The sequence below is a fragment of the Coloeus monedula genome (assembly GCF_965178545.1).
Source record: "Coloeus monedula genome assembly, chromosome: 1".
In the NCBI taxonomy this organism is placed as follows: domain Eukaryota; kingdom Metazoa; phylum Chordata; class Aves; order Passeriformes; family Corvidae; genus Coloeus; species Coloeus monedula.
Window position 1 is genome coordinate 93,778,128 of NC_138781.1, and position 12,348 is coordinate 93,790,475.

General features: G+C 46.4%; 1 protein-coding gene across 1 annotated transcript in view; it reads right to left on the reverse strand.

Moving 5' to 3' along the window:
- Positions 1-4,649, reverse strand: part of TERT (telomerase reverse transcriptase) — a gene marked incomplete at both ends in the record, with an annotated part of 28,849 nt that extends 24,200 nt beyond the window's left edge. Inside the window, 2 exons of the mRNA XM_082283881.1 lie at positions 1,496-3,380; positions 4,422-4,649. Coding sequence (XP_082140007.1) covers positions 1,496-3,380; positions 4,422-4,649 — 2,113 coding nt within the window. The remainder of the gene's footprint in view (positions 1-1,495; positions 3,381-4,421) is intronic.
- Positions 4,650-12,348: the final 7,699 nt, after the last annotated feature.

The following is a 12,348-nucleotide window of genomic DNA, read 5'->3' on the forward strand; positions in this document are numbered from 1 at the left end:
AGCCTTTTAAAATATATAACTCCTCAGAATCTTGAAAAGTGTAGTTTTGAACCACAGATTCTGAATAAAGAAATAATATATTTCCTAGAATTAAGAGTTTCTTATGAAAGTGTAACCTCCCCTATTTTTGACATCAGTTCTCAAACATCTGACCTTCTATTTTCCTCCTAAACTAGAAAGAACCTGTAATAGTTTCAGAACTTATTGCACCTTTTAACAAAAGAATACCATCTTCAGCTCACATTACTGTAGGATCCATGTACAGTATCAGGTAAGAATAAACACTGCAAGCATACCAGTCAAGGAAGTGCAACCCACATTGTATAAATGGAGAATAGAAGCACAAAAAATGAAAATATGCATTAGATCCTACAGCAAACAACCACAGGACTACAGCTTCAGCCTAGATTTAAATCCTAGGATAGTGTCTGAAGAACAAACTCGAGGAAAGGAAGACTCACCTGTCATTTTAAAAGAGGACTAAACAGAAATGGATTCACACAGAATTTGGAACAATCAGATGTTGCCCTCCTGAGAGCTTTTTAGCCAGGGACTGCACAGCCTGGGGACTTCTGCACCACCAACTACCCAGGCTGCAGCAGTGCTCAGTAAGGGTCTCTTGATCCTAGAGAAGGGCTCTAGAAGATGATGGATGATGACAGCCCTTTTTACAAGGACACATAATGATGGGACAAGGGGGAAAGGTTATAAACTGAAAGAGAGTACGTTTAGATCAGATGTTAGGAAGAAATTCTTTACTGTGAGGGTGGTAAAGCACTGGAACAGGTTGCCCAGAGAGGTTGTTCATGTCCCAGCCCTGGAAGTGCTCAAGGACAGGCTGAACGGGGTTCTGAGCAACCTGGTTTAGTGGAAGGGGTTCCTGCCCACGGCAGGGAGGTTGGAACTAGATCTTTAAGGTCCCTTCCAATCCAAACCATTCTGTGATTCTATGGTAGGCAATCCCTGTATTGAATGGGTCCCATACTCACATCTTTCTCACAGGGTTGATGTGAGGGAGTAAAAAAACCTGGGTTTTTTCACTCCCATAGCAGAGGAACACATGCCACTGCAAGTGTCTTGATTTGCTTTTAGTTCTTTCTGAACTCTTATAGTAACTAACAGGCAGACAGCCTTTATTCCTTACGTGCTTAGATCAGACTTTGAGGGATTTTCAGAGTCACTGCAATTTGGATAATAGGAGTGGATGGGAAAGTTTTGGTTTTTGTTCAGCCCAGGTTCTGAATTCATATTTATGAAAACATCATTCTATTAAACACAAAAAGCATGAATGCAAACAAGTTTTGGAAGGAAGACAAACTTAAGTGTCCTTCCACCATCAGTTACAAACACTACTAGGTTTGCTCTCTTAGCTATGGTTATTACCAATGAACTCAGCAATTCTGACTCCAGGTTCAATATCCTCCCCTTCCCACCTTAAACATGAACACCAAACACCTGGCAGCCCCACCACTTAGGTCTTTAATATAAGAAGTACCTTTGCCTAGACGAAGCCACATGCAGTCATTCACTCTCATCCTCCACATCAACTCCTGCAATGAAAGCTTAGCAAACTTCCCCCTGGAAATGAACACTTTGACATTTTTTAGGAACCGGCACTTGTTATGGTTTGAACCCCAAAGCTCAGCAGGGATGACCTTGTCCAGGCATTCCCTCACAAACATGTACACCTGCCAGTGGCTGCTGTGCTGCTTGAGGAGCTCCCTGAGGGCTGAATCACGTGCCTCTCCTAGGTTTTGCTCCTCACTCTGTGACTCCCCACGCACAGGTTCTGCAAGGGAAGCACCTAAGTCGTCTGGCACATCAGTGTGACGAGGTTCACATGTGCTGCTTGTCACACACTTAGTAGGCTCTTTCCCAAACTGTTCTGCTTGCTTCTGAACCTCTGCTTCCCCAGGCAAGGCTGCCTGACAAGACAGCTTGATATTTCTCATAGTGATTTCAGATATCCGAACAGGGCAATTTTTTCTCAAGAGAGCAAAGTAAGCACACTTTCCATGATTGTTTAACAGTTCCTGAAATGTATCCCTCATTTGCCAGTAGCGTTTGGGCAACAACTTCTTTCTCCGCTTGCGCTTTGGCAGATTTTGGTTATGGCTTAAGAATATAGCTTCTACAAGGTGTCTTCCACCTGCCTGAGAGCTCTGCAAGCGATTCAATAAAAATGATTTAGGAAAACATTCTCGGAAACTCCTGCGAGAGTACAGAAGAGACTTCATCTCAACATATACTGCAGAACTCAGGAATCTATTTGGTAACTTCTTTGACAAATGAGGTTGGGGACTTTCCTGCCTTCTGCATTTTGAAGAAATACCCTCCATGGGTTTGGTTTGTCCTGAAGCCAACTGAGATTCATATGTATGCACCTCTACTCCTTTCCTATGGGATTCTGCTTGCATTTCAGTGTTGGACTCTAAAGGTTTGTTACTCTGAACTCCCTGCAGAAGAGAGCTTTTACCCCACACAAACTTCTTCCTGCCACGAGATGTGCAAACTAAAGAAGGACCAGACACAGCATTGTTACCTCTTTGAGAAATATGGGGGGTTTTAATGAGACTTTCAGAATGTGGTGCTACATACTCAGTTTCAGATCTCTCGGAACCACTTTGGTTTACATCAGGAATAAGACTACAAGCCTTTTCCTCTCTCACTTTCTCCCCTCTTTTTGCCCTCTTGGCTGGAATTTCAGGTTGTTCTCCATGAATCTTCCTTTTTAGGGATGGAGCTGTAGCTGAAACACATGAACTGGAGCCACTCTGTTTTTCCCCATGTTCAGTAACCACTCTGATCTGTTTGCTTGCTTTAGAAACAACTTGTGCAGAACACTGGTCACTGGGCACTAAGCTTCGTATCTTGTTATTTCTTTCATTTCTCATTCTGGAGACGTTATCTTCACATCTCTGTCCGCATTTCCACCCATATGACTTTAAAAGATAATTTCTATGAAACATAAGCCTTTTTTGCACGTATTTAAGCAAGCTAGTACGTTTATGCTTTGAGAGCCTTTGTCTAACAAACACCAGGGATGAGTCTACATTACATGATATAAGTTCATAAACTGGTTGCCCACAAACTTGGTAACAATTACTAGGGGGAACCAGCATAAAGACTGCACAGTGTTCCAATAAATACATCATCACATCATCCCCTATCCTGCTCAACAGTGTCTCCCAGAAGCCGCTGATGCGAAGAGTTTCTGTGGCAGTATTGGGTAGGTAGCTGTATAACTTTGAAAATGGCACGACTGGGAACTGTGAACTGTTTTCATCCGGTAAGGAGTATCCATATGCGAGGACATTCTTCTTTTTTTTTTCACACAGTCTCTGAACGACTCTTGTGGTGACTTCGCTCTGACTAGATAACTGAGGAAACAAAGAAAAAAGAAAATTAGCTTTCTTTACTTCTCCATAAACCACAATATACCCTCTAAATAAAAACATATGCAAAGATACACAGCCCTACACACCAACTTTCAAACCAGTATTAATGATTCGCAAGCATTGCACCCAAAAACTAAGATTTTCCAAGCGTACTGCAAGATGTTCACATGGAGCAACGCAAGCCAACGACTTCAAGGAAGTCTTTTTCATATCTGCCCTTTTGATCCTGGTTTTTACGCCCATGAAACGCCCTACACTACTCCCCTTGAGTCCCTCAGCAGCTCAGACTCCACTGCCTCCAGGTCACCCTGCCTGTGGATCCGCGTTCGCAGATCCCCGTTTGCAGGCACGCATCCGTACATACCTGCTCGCGCAGGCTCGAACCGCCAGGGAACTAACGCTAATTTTCTTGAGGCCTCTATTTCCTTTTATGTAAAGGAAAGTTCAACTAAACGACTCGGTACACAATTCCAAAACCCACTCAACAAGTTCGCAACATCTGCTTCCTACCACAGCACAGTTTTGCTCATGCGGCGCTAAGAAAAAAGCGGTCCTCCCTCTCTGAGAAGTTTTTTCTCGGCTCGATCACTGACCTGCGGCCCGTTCTACTCACCTCTTCCCTAATCTCTCACGAGCGGGGCACTTTCCATTCCCAGCTGCTCCCCGGCCACATTCGGCTTGTTCATCCCTACCCACATGGGCACGCAGGGAGTCAGGGAGCCCCATGCACACAGACCTGCAGCGTTATCCACCCACCGGCACCTGGGCTTTGCTCTCCCACCCCCGAGAGGAGGCAGGGGGCCGATCCCCCACCGCTCCCCGCTGGCTCCGGGGCCAGGAATGAGCCGCGGATGGCTGTGGGAGCCCGGGAGGCCCGGCCGGCAGCAGCCACGAGGGGCCAAGGGCCGCCGCGCCGCCCCCGCGCACGCACGGAGCGCGGGAAGCGCGGTCCCCGGGAAGCCCCGGCAGGGCTCTCGCTGCTCGGCGAGGGCGGCAGCCCCTCGCCCCCGGGCCCCTTCCTACCTGCTGGAAGGTGAAGGGCCGCGGGATGGCGCGGGCGCCGCGGGGGACGCACACGAGGCACTGCCCCACGAAGGTGCGGTAGCCGGGGGCGTCGTCGGCCCGCAGCACCTCGGCGTCCCCGGCGCCGCTGTCCCCCAGCCGCCGGACGAAGGTCTCCAGCGGCACGGCCTCGGCGTAGCAGCGGTGCAGCGCGGACAGCACGGCCGCGAAGGGCTCCCTGCCCGCCATGTTGCGGCCAAGGAGGGCGCGGGGCCACCTGAGGCAGCCGCGGCGCCCCTCCGACCGCGCCGCTGCCCCACCGACAGCGGGGAGCAGCTGCTTAGCGATGAATGAATAAGTAAATAAAAGTATTAACTGGAGAGGCGGGAGAAGAAAACCAGCCAAAACATCCTTTTAAAGCTGCGGTGCGGCTACTCCGTGGCGGTGCCCCCAGCGTGGCCGCGGAGAGGCGGTGGCGGGCGGGGCCGGGCGGGGCGGGGCGGGGCGGGGCCGGCCGGAGGCCGCTGTCCAGCTCCGCCGTCGGGGACCAAGCGGGAAGATTCCCCTGCGGGGAACGCTTTTTTTTATCGGGATCAGCACTCCACTGGGACGCTGTCTGAAATAAGAGCAACTGTAGGAGAGGTTGTGGTGGAGATGAACAGACTAAACCCTAAAAATACCGAAGTGGCTCATCCTGGTTTTTTTTTTTATCAAACTCATGAATGGAGAAGCCAAATAGCTTGCGGGAGCGTGTAACCTCCTACTCCAAGTTGCCTTGGTATCTGAAGACTTCATGATAGAAAATTTGATGCCAGACTGTGAAAGGGATTGCTATGGAGTTCTGGGGAAGTGCAGCTCTCTAAGCCTGATGTTTGTTCCAGGCGAATTAGTAGAAATCATAGAATTATAGCATGGTTTGGGTTGGAAGGGACCTCAAAGGTCATCTAGTTCCAACCCCCTTGCCATGGGCAAGGACAGTATCTGTGAAATATCTGTGCCATAACAGAATTAGGAGATGTTGGGAGATATACAAATTGCTCAGCCAACATTGCTCCCAAAAGAGGGAGTCCTGCCTTTGAGTTCTGTCAAGTGTTGGAAAGACATGAAAATTATCGTCATCTGGTTGATACATGCTACTTGAATTTCCAAAAACCTTTGCAAGGAAATGTGTCACAACACACGGCATAAGTTTAACAAACTTTTGAATAAATGTTTGGGCCAGATGGAGTTAGCACTCTACCACGGAGGGTCAGGTAACTGCCTTCCAGCCGGGCTTCATAGGTAGGTTGCTGTGAGTATCCTGCAGAAATACAACAGAGTTCTCTCTTTCCCAAAGATTACAGAGTACCTCATCTTTGAGATGAATCATCTGACAGATCGCATCACGGAGAAGGTTATTTTTTCAGGTGTGTCACTGGGTGAAGGGAGATATTAGTGTCCCTGTGGTCATGGTGGTAGTGGTGGTGCCATGCAGTGAGTAATTCTCACCAGTGGCAGGGGCAGAGGTGTAGAAGTTGTGGGTCTACTGAGACAGAGTAATGTGTGCCTTCCCTTCCTCATGTGAAGGTTTTACAGACTAGGGAGTGAGGTCAGCATCCTACTGCTCGTGGAGGACTGGTCTCCTTTCCTACTAAAACAATGAATTTCTTCCTGGGAGCGAAGCAGCTCATCTCCTAACAGCAGCATGGCTGAGGAGACAACTCCCCTGCACCTTGTGACCTACAGGTTGAGGCATTCCTATATCACTTCCCGTTCAGCACTGCCTGCTTCAGCCCTTAACAGAGATAGGTACCCGCTGGCATTTCCAGGTGAGGGAGAGCAATAACACCAGGCTTCATGGGACCTCAGCGAGGCTGTAACTGAAATACTGCACTGCCACTGATACTGAGGGGCAGGGGATTTGGAGACAGTCTGAATCCATCTGCACCTAGGGTAGGGATAAAGCTGATGCCCTAGGTCTGGCCTCTGAAGGATCTATTTGACATGTATGTCCCCCCATCTCTCCGTTGCTCCAAAGGTGACAGCACCCCCAAGGTGGAATGTAGCCTGTCGCAAACACATGGTTTACCATTTCCTGTGAGAAACATGTTCAGGAAGAAAGTAAGAGGAAAAGGAAGAAGAAGGGGTCGATTAATCTCTACTAGCTGTTGGCAAGTCCCATCCTGTGCCTCTTCCTGATGCCTTCTTGGTGGCAGTGATCACAGGGGAGAGGGCTGCTGCAGCCAAGCTAAGGGGGCCTCTTTCCTCTTTCTTTTCACAGGTACCACGTGTTTTTCTGTGTGCCTACCATCAGGCTGGGGAGAGAATTCAGGAGGGATAGGGGGAATGAAGTGACATTGAAAAAGAGTAAGGTGGCTTTTTTTGGGGTTTGGGATTTTATGGAGGGGGGTGGCAGGATGAATAAGGAAAAGAATAGAATCACAGAGATGTAGAATCGCTGAGGCTGAAAGAGATCTATGGAGGTGTCTAGTCCACTCTGCTGCTCAAAGCAGGGTCACCTAGAGCAGATTGCCCAGTGCCATGTCTAATCAGGCTTTAATATCCTTAAGGATGGAGGCTACACAACCTTTCTGGGCAACCTACTCCAGTGCTTTATCACCCTTAAAAAAAAAAAAAAAGTATAAATGGGATTTCCTCTGTTTTAATTTGTGCCCACTGCCTCTTATCCTGATATTGGATACCACTGAGAAGAGTTTGGACCCATCTTGTATTTATTCACTTTGATATGATCCCCACTGAGCCTTTCTTCCTTAGGCTAAACAATCCCAGCTGCCTCACGATCTCCTTATATGTCAGATTGTCCTACTCCTTAATCACCTTAGTGACCCTTAGTTCTCTGTGCTCACTACAGTACATCCATATCACTCTTTTACTGGGAACCCAGATCTGGACAAATAATGGGGTCACAGTTCTCCTCAACAAAATTTATGCTTCAAGGCATACTTAACCTTATCCACATCCTGCTTTACAACCAGTTTCTGTGAAAGGCAGTTACCCTGGGAATGGATGATGATAGTGGAGTGATAAAAATAAAACTCTGTTTTTACGGTCAAGCAGCAAAGTGAAAGGAAATGAGACGTTATGTTTAGGTCCAGCTTCAGTAATAGCTATTTAAAGAGGTAAACTTTCTGCAAATGCACCTCTCTTTTCAAAGCTCCATTTGAAAAGGCTACAGGAAACTCTTACGAGAAATATCACAAGATAAAGATGTAAAGTGTCTTTCAAAAACCCGAAGCTGTGTTCAAACAGAAAAGTAAAAAATAAATCAAACAATGTCAGATTAGTTTGAAGAATAACTTCTCAAAGTTGAAAGAAACATGAAACATCAGGAGTGGAACACCTTGCCCGGAAGTCTATAATGCAAAAATAGAGAAGGAACACTTAGGACAATCTTAGCAATATTGAGGAACTTGAGGGAGGCTCCTGTGTCAAATCTTTGCACACAGCATGAACTGTCTCAAGCTCAAGTACTGTGAATTATGTTGTTTAAGAAAGAGGAAAAAATTGTTCAAAAATCAGTGAGTCTCTATATTTAGACGGTAATTACCAGTGAGTTTAAAGGAACTCAGTGACTACCTAGGTCAAGCCAGAATGTGTCAGAATCACAAGCTATGATCAAGGATCCCAAAGGAGATCATGGGGACTACCTAGCAGTAAGTCTGAGGACTTAGCTGTGAAAGCTGACTAACTCTGTAGTAGAGAATGGATTTAGTCAACACGTGCATAGCTATGGCACATTGGAGGAGCCAACATTACATTTTCTGAGGATGACATTATATGGTACAAGGGGACATTCCTTTGGTCAGTTGAGGTCGGTTGTCCCAGCTGTGTCCACTCTCAATTTCTTGCCCACCCCAGTCTGCTCATGGTGGGGGCAGAGTAGGAAAAAAGAAATCCTGATGCTGTCCATGCACTGCTTAGCAATACCAAGACATGGGTGTGTTGTCTGTTAGTCACAGACCCAAAGTAGAACATGAACAACTGCTTTGAAGAAATGTAACTCTGTCCTAGCCAGACCCAGTACAATTTGTCAGAGTAATACCCCTTTTTGACCCATCACATCCATCAGTCTGAGTCATCAGCGACTGGAGGATCTTCAGCAGCTGTGGCTGATCTTGGTGCCAGTCTCACCCAAGGCTACTGCTTGGGACAGATCATACAGACATATGCCTTTAATCAAGGACATCCCTTTAGTTTAACGAGCTGCTCAGTGTAATCCCTTTTTAGAGCATCTGTCATGTGTCATGGCTTTTATATGCTGTGGAATGAAGCCTGTTGTGACAGTGACTTGCTCTCTTCTCTGTTGGCTTGAATCTGCAGTCTTTGTTTTCTTTACAGTGGTCTTGGTAAATGGAGTTGCCATTTGGTTCTCTGGCTGGCCCTATGCAGAGGGCATGTGGTGTGGGGAAACAAGCCCTTCCTACCACTGTTATCACGGTTAACAGACTTACATGGCTCTGGCTCTTCCCATGTCTGTCCACCACAATCCTCTGGACTGGGACTCTCCCTCAGAGCTGCAGTGGTCCCTTCACCTCTTAAATGCTTTTTCCAGGCCACCATGTGTCTCTCACACTGTGTGTGATGGTACCTGAGTGGCATCACTCTTCTAAAGCCAGCCCCAGACTTACTGTGGGATTCAGCTTCTCCCTACTTGCTTGTTGCTCCTTAGAACAGATATTCAGCCCTTCCTCCCACATTTGCCTCCTCGAAGTCAGGTCTTAATTGCATCAGACACACTTTGTGCCCATTAAACACGGAACTTTTCTATTCTGTTTAATAAATGCTCAGTCCCACTGTTTCCTCCACAAGCTCTTTGATCCTTATCTCAGCCTCCTGTCTGGCAGCCAGCCATGCCCAGGTGTATCACACTTTGCTCTTCCTCAGACACATTCTTCCTCAGTTTTCACACTGCCTTTCGGTATTAGCGAGTTTGAGGGGAAAATAATTTTCCATGTGCTGATTTTGGCTAGGGTAGAGTTAAATATCTTCATAGTAGTATTACAGGGCTACGTTTTGAATTTGTGCTAGAAGTCTTGATAACACAGAGCTGTTTTTGTTACTGCTGAACAATGTTTACAGAGGGTCAAAGCCTTTTCTGCTCCCTACACCATTCCACCAGTGAGGAGGCTGGGGGTGCACAGGAATTTGGGCAATGACACAGTGGGGAAAGCTGACCCCAACTGACTCAAGGGATATTCCATACCACATGGGATCATATCATCAGCATATAAAGCTGAGGAGAGATTGGGGGCAGATGGTGCTCAGGGAGAGGCTGGGCATCGGTTGGTGGAGTAATTGCTTTAATTTGCATCATTTGTCTTTTTTGGGTTTTATTTTCCTCTGTTTTAATGATTTTATGTTATTTTATACACTGATCTGCAACCCATTCTACCCTCCCCCCTTCCCCCCCCCCCCCCCCCAATCTCTCATGAGTGGGGAAAGTGGCATTTTTCATTCCCAGTTGCTCCCTGGTCACATTTCTTTTGTGATTAGCAGGACCAAAACATGCAGATGAACCACACCAATGAAACGTCTGCCTTGCTTTAGGCTGCTTGACACAGACTAACCTGGGGCTAGAGACTGCTACAGGCAAATAATGCCTGGTAAAAATGTTCAGAGTCAACTTCTTAAAGTCCAAAATAAGAGTAAGATAGTCCACAAGTCTTTGCAGGTGTGCAAGAATAGGAGGAGGACAAATCATCAAGGCAAGCATCAGAGCTCTCTTAATAAGGATTGTGGAGCTGTAGATGACAAAAGAGAACCTTAGGGGACAGAAACTGAGAGGTAACTATACCCAAATACAAATTAGACTCAAAACAGCTTGCAAGAGGTTTTATGGGTACCATATGGCAAGGACTAAAAGAACAGTAGCACTAAACAGAAAGCTGGGGGCACCATGGGAGAAGCTATCCTACTCTTTTTAACCATAGACAAGTGTGAGCCATAATGCCCCAGTGTTAAAAGTGCCTTTTGAATCTATTTTGCCCCTTTTGATGAAGGAGGGGGGGTTCTAAAAAAAAAATAATTAAAAAAACCCCAATCAAACCAGGATTTTTGCTATTAAAAGGAGCAGTGAGAAGTAGAATAGCTTAAAGAAAAAGCTGAAGCAAACTGATTAGCTCCAGATCTCCTTAAAAAGGAGGCATCACGGTTCTCTTTTATACTAAGAGGAAATTCTTAAATAGAATAATAGAATGTGTTGAGTTGGAAGGGACCCATCAGGATGACAGAGTCCAGCTTGTGGCCCTGACCAGCACCATTCCTAAGAGTGACACCATGTACCCAAGAGCATTGTCCAAACGCTTCTTGAACTCTGTTAGGCTGGTGCTGTGACCACTGCCCTGGGGACCCTGTACCAGTGCCCAGCCTCCCTCTGGGTGAAACACTTTTTCTTAATATCCAACTTCAACCTCCCCTGACTTCATGCTGTTTACTCAAGTCCTATCACTGGTCACGAGAGTGAAGTGAATCAATACCTTCCCCTTTGCTTCCCCTCACAAGGAAGTTTTGGACTGTGATGAGGTCTCCCGTTTCCTTTTCTCCAGGCTGAACAGACCAAGTGACCTCGAGCTGCTCCTCATAAAGCTTCCCCTCCAGTGCCTTCACCATCCTCATTGCCCTTCTTTGGATGCTCTCTAATAGCTTAATGTCTTTTTTCTATATTCCCATAACCACTGGAGGATGTATTGATCCTCACAGAAACAGGGCCAAACCTCTCCTAGTGGGAGAGGGGGAACAGTCAGAGACTGTCATTGGGCATCTAGGAAGGCTGGGCTCTTTCTCGCTCCATTTTTCAATACTTAGAGCTAGATTTATTCACTCACAGGGTTTTACACAGGACTATCAGGAAAGCGTAATTAGCATTGTAAGAGCGGTAAGATGCTGTGCTGGTAGTGGGCAGCCTCCCGACATCCTTTTCCCCTGTTTAGATTGTACTATAAGGAAAAGCTGTAAGTTGTAATGTAAGGGGTATCAGCATTACCAACAAATTGCAACATTTCACTTCTTCAAGATGAGATTGATCTTCTGATGGAAAAAAATGGAAAGCGTAGAGTTTGCAGAACAACTACAGAATTATGTCTTAATGCTTCTGTTGTCGAGCTGTAGGTGCTGTAGCTGAGTTACTGGAGTGTCATGTTAAAAGGGAACACGTACTGATGTTGAGCCTGCAGTTCAGCAGCATCCACAGCCCCTGCTCCAGAGGGACAGAAGCACAGCACAGCAGACTTCTTGAGCTCTGCTGATAAAACAAAACCTGTCCATGCCACTGCAGTTTTGTAAATGTTTGTCCTGTGGCTCCTGGGAATACAAGTCCAAAGGGTGGAAGGTCACCTCCTGGAGAATGGCAGCAGGAAATGATGAGCAGGAAGTAGCAGGGTATGGAAACGAAGGGCTGTGCAGGAATAGAGCAGAGTCTCCGTCACAGCTCGGCGGCACTGCACCATGGGCCATCTACACCCACAGAGTCCAGCCAGCTGCCTTTTGTCACTTACATCCTTAGAGAATCAGACTGCTGGGGTATTATGCAGTGCTAAGTCCTGGGCAAGAGCAGCTTCCAGAAGCATAGGATAGCTTTCTCAATTAATTCTAAAACAGCCCCAACCCGAAATCACTGTGATCTTTTAACTTCCAAAGCCATTAGAAGCCTAATGAAGATGAGACTGTGAGATGGTCACCTAGTAGGTTACAACAGGAGATCCCATTAGAAGTGAGGAAATTTTTAAGTTACTCTTGGACACTTAAACAGATTCTAGATATTGATAATCCAGTGTGAGCTGGTTCATGTACAGAACCACATTTTTAGCTGATGCCATTACCACAAGAGGAAAGTTAAAACATGTAATTTAGTATCTCCAAAGTTACTACTTACAGTTTTTTTATCACCTTTCTTTCCAGTAACAAAAGGTAACTCTTTATCCCATATGCCAAGTCTTTTATTTGGAAATGG